General features: G+C 49.3%; 1 protein-coding gene across 1 annotated transcript in view; it reads right to left on the reverse strand.

The window, feature by feature from the left end:
* NAALADL1 (N-acetylated alpha-linked acidic dipeptidase like 1) overlaps positions 1-21,216 on the reverse strand; it is a 362,700-nt gene that overhangs the window by 323,477 nt on the left and 18,007 nt on the right. Inside the window, exon 2 of the mRNA XM_085625455.1 lies at positions 13,792-13,964. Within this exon, the coding sequence (XP_085481581.1) occupies positions 13,792-13,964 (173 nt within the window). The remainder of the gene's footprint in view (positions 1-13,791; positions 13,965-21,216) is intronic.

Genomic DNA, 21,216 nt, shown 5'->3' on the forward strand with positions numbered 1-21,216 from the left:
GCCGTGAGGCATCCTAAGGCGAGTGGTCCTATTCCGGCAAACCGCCCTCCGGTGTGCCTCCGTACCAACAATTATGCCTGTCGTTCTTTGCCACGCCGTCAAGTAGGCTTACGTCTTCCTGCGGCTCCCCCTTCCCCTAAAAATGTTTTCATCTGCATCCCGCCAAAGCCATGGCGCCCCACAGGTTGCTCCAGAAAACTCCCATGCCTTCCTCGGATAGGTGAACCCCATCCTTTGCATAGAACTCAGGGCGGCCCGTGTAGATGAGCCCATGCCTGACGTCTCGAAGCCATTGGTTCTACAGAATTTGCTCAGGGTGACGTTCAGCTTCTTCCGGGAGTTCTTTTTTTTTTTTTTTTTTTTTTTAAAACCTTTATTGACATTTCAACCAAATACAAGTATGGGCCTACAACCCCCGGGGCCGGCCGCTAAGCAGTCAGAGTAACACAAGGCAAATGTTAATCACTGGCAGCACCTCGGGGATCAGAATTTCCATGCTAATATACTCGTGGCCACTGAACAGCCCAAGTAGGAGACCAGGATACAAAAGGTTTTCATTTTGTAATAAGGAATAGAAGGATCAGGTGCCAAACAATTTCCCAGTTGCGAAAGATGGCAGGCAGAATAGTAAACGCCAACAATAAGCAGCAATCTATCAAGTCAATGGCGCTGGAACAGGCAATTCAGGATGGGGAAGAATATCACGGCCATTTACGCCTGCAGTCCCCTGCCCTAAGACCCAGAAAACACCACGGAAATTGAGGCACACCTGAAGAAGCAGTAATTTACGACGAAGGAGACCTACCATGCTGATCCCAGAAAAGAAGACCAGAAAGAATAAGAGAAGAAAAAGGAGGCCATGGAAAAAATAAAAGACTAAAGAATCCCCTCCCCCAACCCCCCACCCTGCACCTCTGCAGATGAGTACGGCCCCCCCCCCCAGCAGTGTGCCTGTCGCCCCGGAACCAGACCCGAAATATAGAAGAAACAGAGAAAAAGAAGTAAGAAAAGAAACCCCACCAGACGGGGGGGGTAGAGAGAATATTAATAGACTGGAGGAGGGCCTTCAAAACATGCCCCCGGCTTCTCCCTCCCGCACAATATGTTTTCCCCCACAGCAAACAGTAAACCACACAATATCAACCATATCAAAGAAGATTGGGGAGCATTATACACCTACCACACTATCGGTTATGCCATGAGAGCGCGCAACCCCTGTGCCCGCCCGCCCATTAGACGACAACCGCTGAAGGATCGGCATTATCCTTGGCCACTCTTTGCGAATCTACCCATGCATACCCATTGTTAGACCTGTCAGCCCTTTGGGTGGTCCCTCCTCATCATTATTTATTTTGTCCCACTTTTGCCTCAAACCCTGTTTGAATTTTTCCTTTTTGGGAACCACCAGACTTTTTCGTGTTGCTACAGATTCAGGGAGCCATTTTAGCTACCCCTGAAACTTCTGTCTGAGGGCCTGGAGCACAAAATGGTGGCCACCTGTGACATCACCAGCATCCACTGGAACCTACCAGCACCTTCCAGAACATTCCAGGAGATTCCAGAACTCTGTGACAGTTGGAGACCGTTTAGAATGTTGGGAGGATAAGAGAGGCAGTTGGCAGTTGGAGCTGGCAGTTGGCACCTGACTGGTGAAGAGAGAGGAGCACAACAGTGAAGGAGGAAGGAGTGAAGCAGCAGGGGTGGAAACTTGTGCCTGGAGTGGGGTCCATAAACCCACCCTTGATACTTGTCCCTACTGATGGATCCCAGCCTATAGCCCTGTGTGGGAAGAAGACAGAAGAAACTTATCCTAAGGACCTGGACAGCAGGAACAGGCCTTAGAACCAAGAAAACAGCAAGATTCTGACCTGAGAACTGGTTTCCCTGGAGTCGGGCGTCGAGTAGCCTGAAGACCTGGAGCCCGAGGTGGAGAAGCGGCGCTGACTGAAGTAGCAGACGTCGTACCCGGAGCCGCCTGAGGTCGTGAGAGGGCGCCGACGGAGGTCGTGAGGAATACCAGAGGTCGAGGAGGAAGTGAACCGAGGTCGAGCGAGCGGCGTCATCGGAGGAGTGAAGTCCGCCCTCCGGAGTCGTCGGAGACCGAGGTAGAGGAGCACCGGAGGTCGGGAGTGAGGATCGCACTCCGGAGTCGCCCGGAACCTGTGTGGAGGAGCACCGGAGGTCGGGGGTGAGGATCGCACCCCGGAGTCGCCGGAAGTCGACATCGAGGCCAGGCCGGCCGACGTCATCGGAGCCGAGAGCGCCATCGGACCGGAGCCGCCCGAAGTCGACATCGTGAAGAGACTGCCCGACGCCGTCGAATCGGAGGTCGAGATCGAACCGAGGCCACCGACATCGGACCGGAACCGCCTGCCGGCGTCGTCAAAGAACTGACATTGTGCCGAGGCCGCCGAGACCGAACCGGAGCCGCCTCACGGCGTCGACACGACTCCAGCGGCGTCGGAACATCAGAAAAAGGGCAGTAAGTGGAGTAGAGGGCGCCTAAGGCCCTGTGGAGACCTGAGAGACTGCTCTAAGGGGCTAGGGAGGTGCTGAAACCCATCTGACTGTGCCTGGGGTGAACTGGGACTAACCTAGAGAGGTTGTGTGGAGAAGGAAAGCCAGGGCATTGGTATTTCCCCCCTTTTGATCTACCTCAGTTTAGGCCTCAGCCTTGTCCCAGCCAGGGAGTAGCCTCCCCCCTCAAGCCTTCCACAACCCTACAAGCTGTGCCTGGGCCAAATCAGCCCTTAAGAAGTGAAGTGTCATCTGATTATATGAGGGGTGCTGTATACTTGTAATTATTTATTGGGGATACTGTATTTATTGAATTTTTATCTATTTATTGCTGCACTATATTTATAGGTCCACAGGACTTGTTGGTGTACAATATTTATTGGTACAGTATTTATTGCCTCAAAGTATTTAATTGTCTGTATATATTGCACTTGTATTTATGCCCTGTTATTTATGATCACCCCTATTTATTTCATCAAACAGCCAATATTTATTTGACCTGCACTAATTGAAACTTGTATATTGTGATTGACCTATTTATTTTTCCAATCAGCAACTAAGAGAAAAAGATAAAGAAAGAATATTTTCATAATTTTTACGGTGTAGAGTCGTTTTTGGAACGGATGCACGCATGGTTCTTGTATGGGTATATTGTATGCTTAGCACTGCGCCTGTTTCCTGACCACTCGAGCCAAGCTACCACAGTGTGTTCGGGGAGTCCACCACCACCCTGCGGAGTGGGAGTGGGCTGTTTCCAACATAAATTGGTGTTCAGTGGTGGGATAGAGCTGTGCCTACGTATACTCAACAATAACTGTGGGTAGTCCATAGGCCTACACCGGGAGTTTTCTCAAAGCGGCCTTCCTAATTGTGGGTTTTTGTTTTTTCCAAATTTACTCTGGTGGTGGGAGGAGGTATTATTAAAGGTACCCCCCTGCATTGTTACTGCACAAAACCTGTCCTCTAACCTGAGTGGGCAAGATGGAGTTTGTACTAGAGAATCTAGAAACGTACACTGTGGCCCAACTCAGGGAGTTTTGCCAGCGGGAGGGGGTGTACTGTCCCCCAGGAGCAAAGAAGGGTGCACTCCAAACCAGCTTAAGGGCTTGGGGGGAGGCACGCCGAGAAAGCAAGGCTGAGGAGGAAGACAGGGATGGAGAGCCTGACCCCGAGGGGGCTGAGATGTACCAACCTGAGGTGGGGAACCTGTCAGCAGGGCCCAGGACACTTTCTAGGAAGGGCAGCACTGTCTCTAGCGGGGGCTTATCCAGCGTGGAGTTAGCAGATCGGAGAGAGAAAAGACAGCTCACATGGGATTTAGCAAAGCTGGAGAAGGAGAAGGAGGAACAGAGGTTGGCTCATGAGACGGAGAAAGAGAGGATGGCTCATGAGATAAGACTGAAAGAGATAGAGCTTCAGATCCTAAGAATTGGGGCACCAACTGTTCCTAATGGTGGCAGCAAAGACCAAGAAATCACCAGGGAATCCAAACCTTACCTGCCAAAGGACATAGTAGCTAGCTATGGGGCGGGTGACGACATCGCCAAGTGGCTAGCAGCCTATGAGGTCTCGTTGAGGGCCCATGGGGTTCCAGTGAAGTATTGGGGAGGAGGATTGTATAGGTACATGCCTCCAGCTGGTAGGGATGCTTTATTGGCCCTCGAAGAGGATGAGCAGACCCACTACCCCACCATGAAACTGGCGCTCATCAGAAAGTTTGGACTAACACCTGAAAAGTACAGACAGAAGTTCAGGGGTAGTCACAAACTGGGCACACAGAATTGGGTGGACTTCCTGGACTATGCAAAGAAGGCACTGGAAGGTTGGATTCAGGGCAGTGAAGTAAGGAACTACGAGGAGTTGTTCGACCTAGTACTGAAGGAACACCTACTCGAGAAATGTTTCCCTGAACTGCGGCAACACCTGGTGGATAGCAAGCTGACCAGCCCCCGGAAGCTTGCTGAGGAGGCGGACATTTGGGCTAGTACCCGGGTGTCCACAAGGGGGACTGGAGGGGATACTCAAAAGGCCGGACAGGGCGCCCCCCAGAAGAAAGAGGGAGGGGAAAAGAAAAAGGAGTTCTCCAAAGGCCCCCAAAATAACTTCCAAGGGAAGGGAACAGGATTCACCTCTAAGGCTAACCCACCCAGAAACCCTAATCCTGGCCAGAGTCAGCAGCCAAGGGTTGTCCATTGCTACGAGTGCGGTGGCGTTGGACACTATAAAGGAGATCCGAAGTGTCAGAAACGATCACCCCCTCCCACTGGAGGAAAGACCCCCGGAGTAGCTAGTGTAGTGCTCGGGGAGGAGATGCCCTTAACTAAGGGAAGGGAGTGGGCGGGTGTCACTTTAGTGTCCCTGGGAGAACGGGAGATGGTTCCCAAGATCCAGGTGCCCGCAAATACCGCAAAGTATGGGCAGTGGATCACCATCAACGGCCAAAGAGGGGAGGCTCTGAGAGACACAGGAGCCAGTATGACTATGGTGCGTAGCCAGCTGGTGTCTCCAGAGCAGGTAATTCCCGATGTACTCCACCCAGCCGCGATGGCTGACGGCAGAACAGGTCACTATCCAGTGGCCGAGGTTCCCTTTGAATGGGGGGGGGTTGCAGGTTCACTTCGAGTTGCCGTAAGCCCTGCCGTGCCAGTCGATTGTCTGCTGGGCAATGACATGGAGCACAACGCTTGGAAGGAGGTGGAATACCGGACTCACACCGAGATGCTGGGTACACCTGACTGGGCCTGTGTTAGCACAAGGTCCGAGACTACCCGAAGAGGGAGTTCATTCCGGCTGGAGCCTGGAACAAAGGCCCAGCCAGCTGCCAGTCAAGGGAAGAACCGAGGACAGGAGGAGCCTGCCTCGGCGTCTCCACCCCGTAGGACGGATAGGCCACCGGAGGTGGTGGGCCAGGAGTCTGCGGAGGGGGACGTTACCAACCTGGAGGACTTACCCATCCCGGCCGAGTGGCACGTGGAGGGAGGCCCGTCCAGGGAGGAATTCTGCCAGGGCCAGAGGGAGTGCCCTACCCTTGAGGGGCTGAGGCGACAGGCCGAAGCCCAGGCAGCAGGGAACGTTGAAGGGAACTACAGTGTTTACTGGGAGGATGGCCTCCTCTACAGTGAACCCAAGGCACCCCTACATGGATCGTCACGAGCCTTGGTAGTTCCTCAACGTTATCGAGCCTTCCTTTTGGAGTTGGCTCACGAGATACCATTGGCAGGACACCTGGGGCAAGACAAGACCTTCGCCCGTCTTGTCCCACACTTTTATTGGCCTCAGATGAAAGTGACGTCCGATACCTACTGCCGGACATGTGTGTCTTGCCAAGCCAGTGGGAAAACAGGGGTGAAGCTGAAAGCTCCCCTGGAACCACTTCCTGTCGTTAGCACCCCCTTTGAAAGGGTGGGCATCGACATTGTGGGTCCATTAGATCCACCAACTACAGCTGGTCACAGGTTTATCCTGGTTCTGGTGGATCATGCCACACGGTACCCAGAGGCAATACCTCTGAGGACCATAACAGCACCTGTTGTGGCTAGGGCCCTGATGGGAATCTTTACCCGAGTGGGTTTTCCCAAGGAAGTTGTGTCCGACAGGGGGACCAACTTCATGTCAGCATATATGCGGGCAATGTGGAAGGAGTGTGGAGTGACCTACCGGTTCACAACTCCTTACCACCCCCAGACCAATGGTCTAGTGGAAAGGTTTAACAAAACCTTAAAAGGCATGATCAGAAGTCTGCCTGAAAGCCTGCGGAGGAAATGGGACGTCCTCCTACCCTGTTTACTTTTTTCCTACAGGGAAGTGCCACAGAAGGGAGTGGGCTTCAGCCCCTTCGAGCTTCTGTATGGGCACCCTGTACGTGGACCTCTTAACCTGGTGAGAGACGGATGGGAAAGAACTCCCAGAAAGCTCCCCCAGGATGTGGTGAGCTACATGCTGGCCTTCCGGAGCCAAATGGCTAAGTTGTGGAAGCAAGCTTCTGACAACTTGGAAGCCAGCCAAGCAGTAATGAAGGCGTGGTATGACCACAACGCTCACCCGGTGGAGTTGGAGCCTGGCCAGAAGGTGTGGGTGATCGAACCAGGAGAGCTTAGTGCCCTCCAGGATCGCTGGTCAGGACCCTTTGAGGTGTTGGAGAAGAAGGGTAAGGCTACCTACTTGGTGGACCTGAAGACCCCTCGTCAGCCCCTGCGGGTGCTGCATGCCAACCGCCTCAAACCCCACCACGAGAGGCCCGAAGTCATCTTGATGATGGTGACTGACGGAGGAGAGGACGTGGAAAGCGAGCCTCTCCCTGATCTGTTTGCGTCTCAAGAAAAGGATGGGTCGGTGGAGGGAGTGATTCTCTCCCCATCTCTAACTCCTGAACAGCAGGAGGACTGTCGCCAGGCCCTGGGGCAGTACTCTTCGTTGTTCTCCCTTGTCCCGGGTAGGACTCACCTGTGCGTCCATGATGTGGACACAGGAGACAGCCCACCTGTGAAGTCCAAGATCTACCGGATGTCAGACAAGGTGAAGGCCAGCATTCATAGTGAGGTCACTAAGATGCTGGAGCTAGGAGTGATTGAACCTTCTAGCAGCCCCTGGTCTAGTCCGGTGGTGTTAGTACCGAAAGCTGCACCACCGGGTGCCCAACCAGAACTGAGGTTCTGTGTGGACTACCGGGGACTGAATTCAGTGACAAAGACTGATGCACATCCGATCCCTAGGGCAGATGAATTAATTGACCGGCTGGGAGCTGCCCAATATCTAAGTACCTTTGACCTTACCTCTGGGTACTGGCAGATCTCTTTGACTGATGGAGCAAGGGAAAGGTCAGCCTTCTCCACGCCCAATGGCCACTACCAGTTCTGTGTGATGCCCTTTGGGCTCAAGAACGCACCTGCCACGTTTCAGCGCCTGGTAAACCAGATCCTCACCGGGATGGAGAGTTTCTCTGCTGCTTATCTGGATGACATAGCCGTCTTCAGTAACAGCTGGGAGGATCACTTGCGTCACCTGCAAGCTGTTCTCCAGGCCCTGAGACAAGCTGGATTGACGATCAAGGCCAGCAAGTGCCAGATCGGGCAGGGGTCGGTAGTGTACCTTGGACACTTGGTGGGTAGGGGAACGGTGCAACCCCTCCAGGCGAAGATCGAGGCCATCATGGCCTGGGAACCCCCCAAGACACAGACTGAGGTCCGAGCATTTTTGGGCCTCACGGGATACTATCGCCGCTTCGTGAAGGGGTACGGTACCATCGTAGCCCCTCTCACGGAGCTCACGTCCAAGAAACAACCTCGACGGGTAGTCTGGACGGAGGCTTGTCAGCAAGCCTTTGAGAAATTGAAGAAAGCCATGTGCGAGGCCCCGGTCTTAAGGGCCCCAGACTTTTCCAAGAAGTTCATTGTCCAGACAGATGCATCAGAACATGGCATTGGGGCAGTGTTATCGCAACTCAACGAAGAGGGTCTGGATCAACCCGTGGTCTTCCTATCCAGGAGACTACTTCCCAGGGAACAGAAGTGGAGTGCAATAGAGCGTGAAGCCTTTGCAGTGGTATGGGCTCTGAAGAAGTTGCGGCCATACCTGTTTGGATCGCACTTCCTAGTTCAGACCGACCACAGACCCCTTCGCTGGCTGATGCAGATGAAGGGGGAGAATCCCAAGTTGTTGAGGTGGTCTATTTCCCTACAGGGGATGGACTTTCAGGTGGAACATCGGCCTGGAGTGGACCACGCCAATGCAGACGGTCTCTCAAGGTATTTCCGCCTTAGTGATGAGAACTCCCAAGGGGTTGGGTAGCTCTCCCCACTTTCAGCTGGGGGGGACGCGTGTTAGACCTGTCAGCCCTTTGGGTGGTCCCTCCTCATCATTATTTATTTTGTCCCACTTTTGCCTCAAACCCTGTTTGAATTTTTCCTTTTTGGGAACCACCAGACTTTTTCGTGTTGCTACAGATTCAGGGAGCCATTTTAGCTACCCCTGAAACTTCTGTCTGAGGGCCTGGAGCACAAAATGGTGGCCACCTGTGACATCACCAGCATCCACTGGAACCTACCAGCACCTTCCAGAACATTCCAGGAGATTCCAGAACTCTGTGACAGTTGGAGACCGTTTAGAATGTTGGGAGGATAAGAGAGGCAGTTGGCAGTTGGAGCTGGCAGTTGGCACCTGACTGGTGAAGAGAGAGGAGCACAACAGTGAAGGAGGAAGGAGTGAAGCAGCAGGGGTGGAAACTTGTGCCTGGAGTGGGGTCCATAAACCCACCCTTGATACTTGTCCCTACTGATGGATCCCAGCCTATAGCCCTGTGTGGGAAGAAGACAGAAGAAACTTATCCTAAGGACCTGGACAGCAGGAACAGGCCTTAGAACCAAGAAAACAGCAAGATTCTGACCTGAGAACTGGTTTCCCTGGAGTCGGGCGTCGAGTAGCCTGAAGACCTGGAGCCCGAGGTGGAGAAGCGGCGCTGACTGAAGTAGCAGACGTCGTACCCGGAGCCGCCTGAGGTCGTGAGAGGGCGCCGACGGAGGTCGTGAGGAATACCAGAGGTCGAGGAGGAAGTGAACCGAGGTCGAGCGAGCGGCGTCATCGGAGGAGTGAAGTCCGCCCTCCGGAGTCGTCGGAGACCGAGGTAGAGGAGCACCGGAGGTCGGGAGTGAGGATCGCACTCCGGAGTCGCCCGGAACCTGTGTGGAGGAGCACCGGAGGTCGGGGGTGAGGATCGCACCCCGGAGTCGCCGGAAGTCGACATCGAGGCCAGGCCGGCCGACGTCATCGGAGCCGAGAGCGCCATCGGACCGGAGCCGCCCGAAGTCGACATCGTGAAGAGACTGCCCGACGCCGTCGAATCGGAGGTCGAGATCGAACCGAGGCCACCGACATCGGACCGGAACCGCCTGCCGGCGTCGTCAAAGAACTGACATTGTGCCGAGGCCGCCGAGACCGAACCGGAGCCGCCTCACGGCGTCGACACGACTCCAGCGGCGTCGGAACATCAGAAAAAGGGCAGTAAGTGGAGTAGAGGGCGCCTAAGGCCCTGTGGAGACCTGAGAGACTGCTCTAAGGGGCTAGGGAGGTGCTGAAACCCATCTGACTGTGCCTGGGGTGAACTGGGACTAACCTAGAGAGGTTGTGTGGAGAAGGAAAGCCAGGGCATTGGTATTTCCCCCCTTTTGATCTACCTCAGTTTAGGCCTCAGCCTTGTCCCAGCCAGGGAGTAGCCTCCCCCCTCAAGCCTTCCACAACCCTACAAGCTGTGCCTGGGCCAAATCAGCCCTTAAGAAGTGAAGTGTCATCTGATTATATGAGGGGTGCTGTATACTTGTAATTATTTATTGGGGATACTGTATTTATTGAATTTTTATCTATTTATTGCTGCACTATATTTATAGGTCCACAGGACTTGTTGGTGTACAATATTTATTGGTACAGTATTTATTGCCTCAAAGTATTTAATTGTCTGTATATATTGCACTTGTATTTATGCCCTGTTATTTATGATCACCCCTATTTATTTCATCAAACAGCCAATATTTATTTGACCTGCACTAATTGAAACTTGTATATTGTGATTGACCTATTTATTTTTCCAATCAGCAACTAAGAGAAAAAGATAAAGAAAGAATATTTTCATAATTTTTACGGTGTAGAGTCGTTTTTGGAACGGATGCACGCATGGTTCTTGTATGGGTATATTGTATGCTTAGCACTGCGCCTGTTTCCTGACCACTCGAGCCAAGCTACCACAGTGTGTTCGGGGAGTCCACCACCACCCTGCGGAGTGGGAGTGGGCTGTTTCCAACACCCATCGACCCAGTGCCATGTCCAATGTTACAAGGAAGTAGAGCGTCCAAAAATGACCAGGGAGCGAACCACACATGCAGGGCAGACGTCTCTGAATACCAACACAGTCAGCATTTTGAAGGATCATCTTTCCCAGGACTGCCCCAGGGTCCGCACTGCACACAAGGTCCAGGAAGGCGAAATCAGCCAGAGCAGGCGACCGCTGCTGGAATATTGCCTGGGTCGCCGGAGGCTGCGCGCGGGGCAAGGCCACCACCCCCCGCTCGAATCCAAAATCTCCGGAACAGACCAGACCCACAGCCAGCTGATCACACGTTGGCACATTGTCCGGAGTTTCCAGCTTTTCCTTATTCACAGGGGCGGCCACGACACTGTCCTCCTGTGCGAAGTGTAGCAAGTCCCTATGTACCTGGGGACAGGGAGAGCTCAACTGTCCCGACGCTGAAGCCACACCATCGAGCTTTCTCCCCAATACCCAGGCGCCGTGAACCATGGTGGAATGAAGGGCACCGAGAGCTTCGAGAAGGTCACCGTACCCCAGCACAGCCCCCGGCGCTCGCCCCGGCACGCTCCTCTTAGTCACACACGCCCAATCTTGCTGAGACCCGGTGTACAGGATGATAGGCTCCATACTATCAAGATGGCCGCCGGGTAGGTCCACTCCAGATTGGGACCGGGACCCAGGCACAAGCACCTCAAGTTCCAAGTCACTGGAAACAGGGTTCCGGGGGCAAGCAAAAATATGTATCTGGTGTGTGGTAACGGGTAACAGTCATCCCCACCACGGAGCAGCGCCCGTGAAACTCCAGGATCAGCCCGCGAAAATCGGGACGAGTTACGGGCAGCGTCCGGGCCGCTCACCAGCGAAGGCTCAGGCAATTTACCGGGGAATCCCGGAACTGCCACCTCGGGCACGCACTCGTCCCGCTACGCTTAGTGGTAGGAGTGACCACGGCGAAATTCAGGCCAATATTCGCACCGCTCCGGTACTCCGACTCCACCCAGTCACCAAAGGCCGCTGTTGTTAAACTGCCGCCCGGCCATGTTGTCCACCCGAGGTCCCGGCTCCAGGGTTGCACAGGCCGCAAACTTCGAATAAAAATTTCTCCGGCGGTATCGCCGCCAGAAACTTCAAAATCACACGATCAGTTGCCGCTCTCGGTCCCCAACACGGGCATATAGCGCAGGCTAAGGATCACATGCAGGATGTCTGTGCGGGATGTGGAGGTTCACGGAGCCGGGAGCCTACGCTGCCGTCCCGATCGCCATCTTGGCTCCTCCTCCCTTCCGGGAGTTCTTGACCGCTTTCTGGGATTCGGCCCGCGCCATTCCTTCCTTCTGATCAGTTCTGATCAAATGATAGCGGGGCTTTCGAAGGCCCTGGCTGTCTCCGTGACGTCCCTCTGTATGTCGTGGAGGAGTGCTTTCCTCCCCTGCCTGGTCAAGTCGTTCCCCCAAGGTGGATAATCAAAATGTCTGGGTGCCAAGCCGCCTCCGCCTGTAGGTCCGTGAGGGTCGCTGGCAGCTGGTCCCACCTCATTCCTGATTGGCTGTACCAGTGTAAACCTGAATATAACATGCAACATGTTGAAACTAAGTGGCATGGAGGGGGAGGGGTGTATGGGGTTCATTTGTCTCCTTGTTATATATGTTTTTTGATTTGTCCCACCTAAGCAGCAAGATATTTTATGTGTAAATACTGCACTCGCTACCTACAATATTTGATGTAGTCCTGTGCAAAGGAGAAAGAGTGGTTTAACTGGTTTTGTAGTGCGAGGTGGCCACAGTTGTCAGATAGTATGTCCATTGTGGATTTGCTTTTCACATTGAAATTTTCATTTAAACACGATTGAAACCTAACAATGGTGGTTTTGGTGTTACTATAAAATTTGTTAGCTCCTGATTACAAGCAAATACATCATCCGGGCTGGTGTTATATATAGATGATGGAAAGCAAACTATAGGGTAACCATAAAAGGGCACAGGTTTGCAACAAATGACTTTAAGTTGGTCTTCTTGCTAAGTGTGGGGACTCAATCAGCAAAGTGTTGTTTGGCTTGGGGTTAATTCTTGAACAAAAGCTGCACATTATTTACATAAGCACTGCAGGTGCCACTGGTGTGCAGGCCTGATTGGCCAGCATGGGGTTCTGGCAGAGGTTCTAAGGCCACGAATAGCACTTTAGTTGTTGGTCCTGCATTGAGGACCTCTCTTTAGCACTGTACAAAGCACAAACACTATTCAGTTATCAACCTCAATCATCGTTGATGTACCTTTTGATCTCCATCCAACAGTTATTATTGTTGAAGCGCAAATTTTATTTTAAATGCCCCATTTGCCACTATAGTTTCCAAAACATATTTGAGGAGAGGGGTGACAACTGCACAGTACAGTTTGCTCTAAATGTTACTAGTTGTGCTAAGTTTTCCGAGTTAGCAGGGTCGGACTGGCTTACAGGGCAATCTGGCAGTGTTGGAAGGGCTGGTCTGATAGGTCAGTTCATTGGGCAGTTTTATGGCTGTTGGTGGGCCTGTTTATTGTCTGATTAGCTCATTTTACTTGTTGCTTTCCCTCATATCACTGCAAACATTGACAGCAGAAATCACAAATGCATGCAGTCTCACATGCCTCGCAAAACACCGATACAGGGTGTCTTCAGAAGTTGAAAACAGCCTCATTTGCACATGAGAACCACTTTTTGTTTAGCTATTAGGCTCCTTTATGTGGGCCACTTTTATTTTGGTGCCTGGCCCTATTTCTGTCACAGATCGATCCTGGCAATTAATCCATGGGGAAAAAAAATTCAAACCCCTTGTGATGTTGCTTTTAAATCTTACGTTATTTGTGGTTATTCCCTCAGTTCTTTTGAGGAGAACCTCAAACAATTGTGTTTAGATCTCATCCGGTTTTCACTAATGCCACTGAACCAATGTGATTTAAAATGCACGATTTGCCACAAATTGTACTAATAATTCACAGGAGGAAAATGAAAATTCTCCCCTTCCCCCCACTTTTACCCACTATCACCCCAACACACAATCTCTTTATTGTTATTTAAATTCTATTTAAAACCTATATATAACCTGATAACGTGAACAGAATGAGGAAAAATCATCTGAGTTCATGAGTACAATTTCTTACACAGCAGTTCAGTCCTCATTCCAACTATCAACTCCTAACAGAGAGGCTCGACTGACCCCAGCAAATATATCACCCTGTGGAATTGGTAATTACCGGGTGCAGTGATACCTTCCCAAATAAAGGGACACTCATTAAGAAGACTGTGGCAATTTGACAAACCTGCATTGAGATTTTGATTAACCCTATATCAGGGCATTGGCCAATCCCTCGTTCAAGGATGCTTAGGCACCAAAGCTCCTAAAAATCTATTTGAGGCGGAAGTACTCAGTCATGGTGGGCAAGCAGCTCACTCTACAAGGCCTCAAAAAACCAGAGATACAACACTTACCATTGTGTACTTACCTACGGTAACACTGTTTGGCTTGTTAGCATCGGGGAAAGAGAGGAAAGCATGGTACCACTCAGACTTGGCTTCATCCAGTCCAGTGTCCTTGTCTTTCCATCGGCTCAAAATCAGATTCACTAGGTCTTCATCTCCTTTCGTCGTGGCCATGTGTGGCTTTATGGTCAATTGTCTGGGAGGGGGCAAATTAAGATTTTATTATCTATGAGACCCATAATTAATGATATCATACTTCATTATCGACCCTAAACCCATATTTTAAGCTAGTCGAAATAACAAAGTTCTTGTTCATTCAAGACGGGATGTACCTCCAACGAAGCATCATCCTTTCTGCATCTTTTTCTTTCTTATATTGAATATGTCAACCTCATTTTAAAATCATGTTTGCATCTTTTATTCCTAATAAATCCCTTCCTGCACGTCGACAATCCATGCTTGTTGACATTTGAATATTACCTCAGGGTGCCCATCGCTCTTTAACTCATTCTTTTTCAAGTCAAAAGTAGCTTTATTCGATAACAAGTATCTTAAAAGCAACAACATGAGACCAGACATCATAAAAATACAAATTATGAGATAAAACGTGGTCTAAGATACATACAATCCATAAAAACAGCAATTAAAAATATCCATACTAAAATAACAATGGGCAATTTCAGATTAAAAGTTTTATGTGATCATAAATTTGTTCAATTTCAGCTTAATTTCAATTTATAGGGCAAATAAATAAATGGAGGTGCAACAGGAGATGCGCTATAAATACAATAGTTCATCTAGGTTGTAGCGCGTAGTATTTTATGCCTTACTATCCAGGCACGGCCAAGATACTTGGCCGTGCCGCAGGCCAAAAAGGTCCGTGCATCCGTTTTCAGTATACGCAAGGCAACCCTGTGTTCACGAGTGCCCAATGAACTACAAATAGGTTTTAGCCATCTTGTTCTTGCCTTCTTATAAGCGGGGCAAGCAAACATAAAATGGGCCAAAGTTTCAGCTGGGGCCTTGCAGCACGGGCAATCCACTGTTGTCTGATATGGGACACTCCATTTTACAGTTAGTTCTCGTATCGGGAGAGTACCTATCCTGAACTGAATGTAAAGTGCCCTGTCACATGGTATCTGAATAAAATCTAAATAGGGTTCTAAAAATATGTGCGGCTTGTGTAAATAAAATTCGTCTGTAAGTCTCCCTAGTCTTGGGTTGCAAAGCTCTTGTGCGTCCACCCAGGCCCAGTAGCGCTTTTTTAGGTCGACCTTACTGATTGGGATTTGATTATCCCACGAGTCCTTCAAGCCAAGTGCCAAAACCAATTTTTTGAGGTTAGATAACCAACTAATCTTTTGATTGCCCTCCATAGCCATCACTTCTGTAAGCGCAGAGGCGTAGCTGCCAAGCTCTGGGGTACGACGCAGGCGGGCCCAGAATAACAGGGGCCGCAGCCTAGCAATATCTTTAAAGGAGCGCCTACCCAGGTCACTCATCAGGGGTTTTAGGGGTACCTTGCTGGGAAGCATCACTAGATCTCTAAATAATTTATGTTCAGATCTATTAATTCCATCGACATTGTCGAAGCCCCATAATTCGGCACCATAGAGAGCTGAGCTAACAGCTTTAGCTGCATAAATCGTGAGGGCAGGAGCCACAGGTCTGCTCTGCGAGGAGCAATGTTCTTTCAGAAGTGTTCCTACCACACGTTTATGGCTCAACAGCATTTTGTCAATATGGTGCCTCCAATGCATTTTCTCAGCAAGCCGAATCCCCAAGTAATCAAACGTTAGGACACGCTCTAAAGGTGTATCATCTAGTATGAAATTTACTTTATGTGGCTTGTAGGGATTAAACATCATAAGCTTAGTTTTGGTGGTGTTAACAACCAACCCCCTAGATTTACAGAACAGATGGAACCTGTCTAAAAGCTTCTGGAGCCCAGTCGCAGTTTTAGACAGTAGGAGAGTGTCATCCGCAAAGAGCAGGGTAGGAACCTTGTCTCCTGCCAGAGACGGGGCATCCAATGGAAATTCTTGTAAATAGCTAACCACCCCATTAATAAATAAAGAGAATAGGGTGGGCGCCATTACACAACTCTGGCGGACTCCTCTATTTACAGGGATCCTTTCTGTCTTCTGGGCCTGAGATCCCCACCTTACTTGGGCGTAATTCCCCGCATGAAGGCGGATAAGCAGATTCAGGATCATAGGATCACTCCCCATCTCGCCTAGTAGTTGCCACAGCCGATCTCAGGGCACTAGGTCAAAGGCAGTCTTCAGGTCAATAAAGGCCAAATAAAGACTGCCTTTGCCAATAAGGACAACCTTCCAATAGATTAGCAGCAATCTAAATGCTTGATCCACTGTACCTGTACAAGCCCTAAAACCCGCTTGATATTGGGAAAGAACATCCTTGTCATCCACCCAATGGTGGATTCTCTAAAGCAACACCCTGCCAACTACTTTCTGCATAGCATCAATCAAGCTAATTGGACGGTAGTTGGCAGGGTCCTCCCTAGCACCTTTTATGAAAATAGGTACCACCTCTGCACCTTTCCATGAGTCGGGTACTGCACTACCCTCTACAATCGAGTTGATTAAAACCTTAATATAAATTGCTCAATTAAGGGGGTCTGCAAGAAAAAGGTCACCCGGGACGCCATCCGGGCCTGCGGCTTTTGCTGGAACAATTTTCATGATGGCTTCCTCTATTTCCCTTGTGTTAAAGGGAGTAATGACATCCTGAGTGGGGTAACCACTTATTAGGCCGACAGACCCATCTTGAGGGGTTGAGCTGGGCCCCGAGTAAAGTTTCCCAAAGTGGTTAAACCAATCCTGATTTGCGATGTGGTTAGGGATTAGATCAGGTTCTTTATTTCCCAACCGCCTAACCACATCCCAAAAAAGATTGGGATCCCTGGCTACACTTGCGTCCCTTAGATTCTGCCAGTGTGTCTCCTCCCAATCACGTTTAGCTTGAATAACAGCGTTTTTGTAATCCTTTCTAGTTTCCCTAACTGAGGGACAATGTCTACTTTTTATCGCTATGATCAATGCCTTTTTCTTCTTTCTGCAGTCCGCATTGAACCACGTCCGGCAGTTTTTGCGACATTTGGCTTGATTGCCATCGTGATTCTTTATAGTAAGTAGAGACCCCAACTGAGTCATCATGCTTCCATATAATTCAGGGATCCTAAACAGACTGTCCTCTTCACTCTGGGCCTCATGGAGTTTAGATGTACTTTCGCTGAGTATGCACTTGATCTCAGCCATTCGAGACTCTTGTGCCGCCACTCGTGGCCATTTAAGAAACCTACTGCAGTTTGAGGGGGCCAAGTCTTTTGTACTCATTAGAGGGCCTGTCCCCTGATTTATGGGAATATAAGGAGCCCAGAGCGAATCTATTGTCAGGCTTAGTGTATTATGATCACTATCGATAGAAGGGACCACTTCCATATCTATTATAAATCTCCAAAATCTGATATCGATTAGTATATAATCGATTTGTGAGGGGCAAGACACCCTATTATATGTATTAGCCCCAGCGGTATCAGAAGGTGTTCTGCCATTCGCAGCCCTTAGATCTACTTCTAAGGTAAGAGCGCTACTCTGTATTGCTACCTGTAACCATTTCTTAATAGGGGGTATATTTAGCAATGCGACACCCCACTTGGGGTCGTCTTCATCTACCCCCAACAAATCTTCAGAACATAAAGGCTCAAAGGTACAATTAAAATCCCCGGCTATCATAACATATGAATCTAGGTGGCGTTTGGATAATTCTTGTTCCAACGACATAACAATATCTGATGCTTTTCCCCCTGAAGTCCCCTTTATGTAGACGTTAAACAATTCAAGGGTTTTACCACCATTGGCACCCTTTGAGCGAAAGCCACATAATATCCGGGCTCACACATTGCTGCACCTTTATTATACAGTTCATGTCAATCTTGACCCAGACAATGAGACCTCGAGAAGGCCGCCCCCTACCCGTATGTACAGCAGATGTAAAAAAGCAAGTGTAGCCAGACTTATATAGTAGTGCTACGCTCCATGTTTCTTGGAATATACAGATATGGTGTTCCTCAATCAGAATATTCCAGTCAGGTAAAGACATTTTGTTTTGGAGCCCAGCCACATTCCATGAAAGAATCTTGAGCTGGGAAATAGAAAAACCATTTCCCAAAGAAGATGGTTGAACCAAAGGGGATAAGATAGGAAGTGGAACAGAAGTATCACAAAATGCTGCCAACCCGTGATTCTTCGTACTAGAAACCGGAGGACTACCATTTCTATTAGCTGTTACTCTAATTTGGGATTGTTCAGGGACAGAGCAAGATTGAGTAATAGCAGGGGAACTTAGAATATTAAAATTTGAAGAAAGTTCTAAAGCCTGGCTTACATAGAAGTCCTGCCGTAGTAAATCAACCACCTCAAGTGAGGACCCTCTGCATTTGGGCAGAGATAACACATTGTCACGGGGTGAACAACCTTTACAACGCAACTATTACAACGCACTACACTTACAACGAAATTTTTACAACGCAACATCCACTACAACGCATTCCATTACATCGCATGACACTACAACGCATTTTTAAAAACTACCTTTACAACGCATTCCATTACATCGCATACTACCTTTACAACGCATACCATTACAACGCACCTACACTATCCAACACTTACCCTACTGTTGCACCCCCTGGAGTTAGAATAGTAATTGTTACCGCTATACTATCCAATACTTACCTTAAATGCAATTTAATATTATGCGTTGTAATGGTATGCGTTGTAAAGGTAGTATGCGATGTAATGGAATGCGTTGTAAAGGTAGTTTTTAAAAATGCGTTGTAGTGTCATGCTATGTAATGGAATGCGTTGTAGTGGATGTTGCGTTGTAAAAAATGCGTTGTAAGTGCATGCGTTGTAAAAGTGTGCGTTGTAACGACATACATCCTTGTCATGGGTCCTTGCTGCAGAAATTGTTTGAAAACGCCTGATCTGGATGAATGCCGAGTCCGGGGCACAGGTCCTATACTCTAGTGCCAATAGATTTTCCGCCAGATCAGAATTAATCAGGGTTAGTTCGATGCAATCCATAGAATTATTATTGGACATGCATCTCCGTGCCCTGATAATATCTTCCCTGATCAATGAGCGGCAGCCCCTAACATGCCGCAACCAATGAATGGATTTATTTTTCAAGGATTCAGCATTCTCCATGCTACTTCTAAGAACAATCTTGGGGACATTTACTAAAAAAAACGTCTGTGGCTGAAATGAGGGTTGGGTGAATTGTTTGATTTGTTGGGCCGGGGCAGTGACTCCCATTAGAGGGTCTGATGTTAGTCTTGTAGGCCTATCATGTTTTATGGCCACCTGGGAATAAAGTTGCTTCTGCAAAATACTACAAGGCTGGGCTACAGAGGGGGCGATCCGATGGGGAGTTGGGTCCTTAATGGTTCGTTTAGGTTGAGTTATGGCTGCATGTTGTTGTTCACAAAGTGTGGGATCACCTTCTTTGAATGGTTCTTTTGGGTTACAAGGTCGAGAATCTACAGGCGTATGTAGGGTGCCATTCTGAACTAACAACCTAACAGTGGCCATAAGTTCCTCAATCATCCCTTTCAGTGATCCAACCTCCTCCTTTAAAGAAACAACCATCAGGGTAAGGGTCTGTGTTAAGGGGGGTCTAGCGGGAACTACCACACTTGGAGTCTTATTACTGGGGGGGATAATTTGTGTGGTATACACTTCCCCACAAGTATCCAATTCCCCAGCCAAGACGTCATAGCGATTCGCACAGATAATGGAAGGCTCAAGTTCTCCCACAATATCGTCAATGGAAGGTAAGGACAATGGGGGAGAAAAGTCGGGCTGAGTTAGCCCACCACCCAACATTGAGGACACACAGCCAATGTCTACTCCTTTTTTTAAAGATTTTTTAAACATCTGGGGGACAGTGGTTGAACGTTGGGGGGTGAAATCGTTATCAACAATATCTAAGGGAAGCTCAACACCTAATAGCCCTTCGCATTCCGTAATTAAATTATCAGTTCTATTCATCACACAATTTTTGGCGGCAGATACATTCTTTACTGCTTTCCTTGCCTTTTTCCATTTACCCACCCCGCTAGCGGGACCCGTAGCCCCCCCAAAACACCAAAATGTATAAGTGTTTTTGTGTCAAAAAACAAATTTAAACTACCTTCTAAAAAATATGATTTTTAGCAAAAAATTCAAAGAAAGAAATAAAAAATAAAAAACACAAGAAGTGATCAATATGGTAACACCCCAAATATGAACGGTTTAAGCAGTTTAGACAAACTTCTCCAATAGATTAAGCAGCCTTCGTCCTACAATCCTACAATCATCACAGTGAGTGAAAGGGCAGCTCCTCCCTCAATCAACAAAGACTTCTGAGACCTGGAGTCCCCTTCAGCAGCAGGCAAAGTTCTGCATGTCCCGTGTCGCGGGTGGCGATGCGCGCTTTTCAGCGCGAGTGAAAGGGCAGCTCCTCCCTCAATCAACAAAGACTTCTGGGACCTGGAGTCCCCTTCAGCAGCAGGCAAAGTTCCGCATTTCCCGCGTCGCGGGTGGCAATGCGCGCTTTTCAGCGCGAGTGAAAGGGCAGCTCCTCCCTCAATCAACAAAGACTTCTGGGACCTGGAGTCCCCTTCTGCAGCAGGCAAAGTTATGCGTGTCCCGCGTCGCGGGTGGGGATGCGCGCTTTTCAACGCGAGTGAAAGGGCAGCTCCTCCCTCAATTAACAAAGACTTCTGGGACCTGGAGTCCCCTTCAGAAGCATACAAAGTTCCGCGTGTCCCGCGTCGCAGGTGGCGATGCGCGCTTTTCAGCGCGAGGGAAAGGGCAGCTCCTCCCTCAATCAACAAAGACTTCTGGGACCTGGAGTCCCCTTCAGCAGCAGGCAAAGTTCCGCGTGTCTTATTTTTCTTTTCAGCAGAACCCCTTAACACTTCCATGAGTGAGCCCCTATAACTAAATGTAGTCATCTTCACCTTTGCATTTATTTTACCCTCTGTAGAGTTCTATTTGTTACTCAATTACTTCCCTGACTACATCTTCCTGGCTCAAGTTCCCTTCAGCTCCCAGTCATACTGACTGTCCTTGACAACTAAGTTATTTCATTGGTGCCTCACTTCAACTCTTTCATGTAGTTCAGACAATTAGGAGACCTGCTGAGCTGTTTTATGTTTCTCATAAATCAACAGGTAGGGTGAATTCACAGGGCAGGTGGATGAGACAGGCAGGGTTATATAGTACCAGCTCTGTTACTCACGTCCTAGACCCACGTGGGTTAGGTGTTGCCACTGAGGCTGGTCATTGATATCCCTTTATTGAGTCTGGCTAGAGAAGCCCAAGGAGGTCACATGCTAATTAGGCACTGGTGAAACAACATTTGTTTCCAGGCAAAAT

Source organism: Triturus cristatus, chromosome 9, assembly GCF_964204655.1.
Source record: "Triturus cristatus chromosome 9, aTriCri1.1, whole genome shotgun sequence".
NCBI classification, from domain to species: domain Eukaryota; kingdom Metazoa; phylum Chordata; class Amphibia; order Caudata; family Salamandridae; genus Triturus; species Triturus cristatus.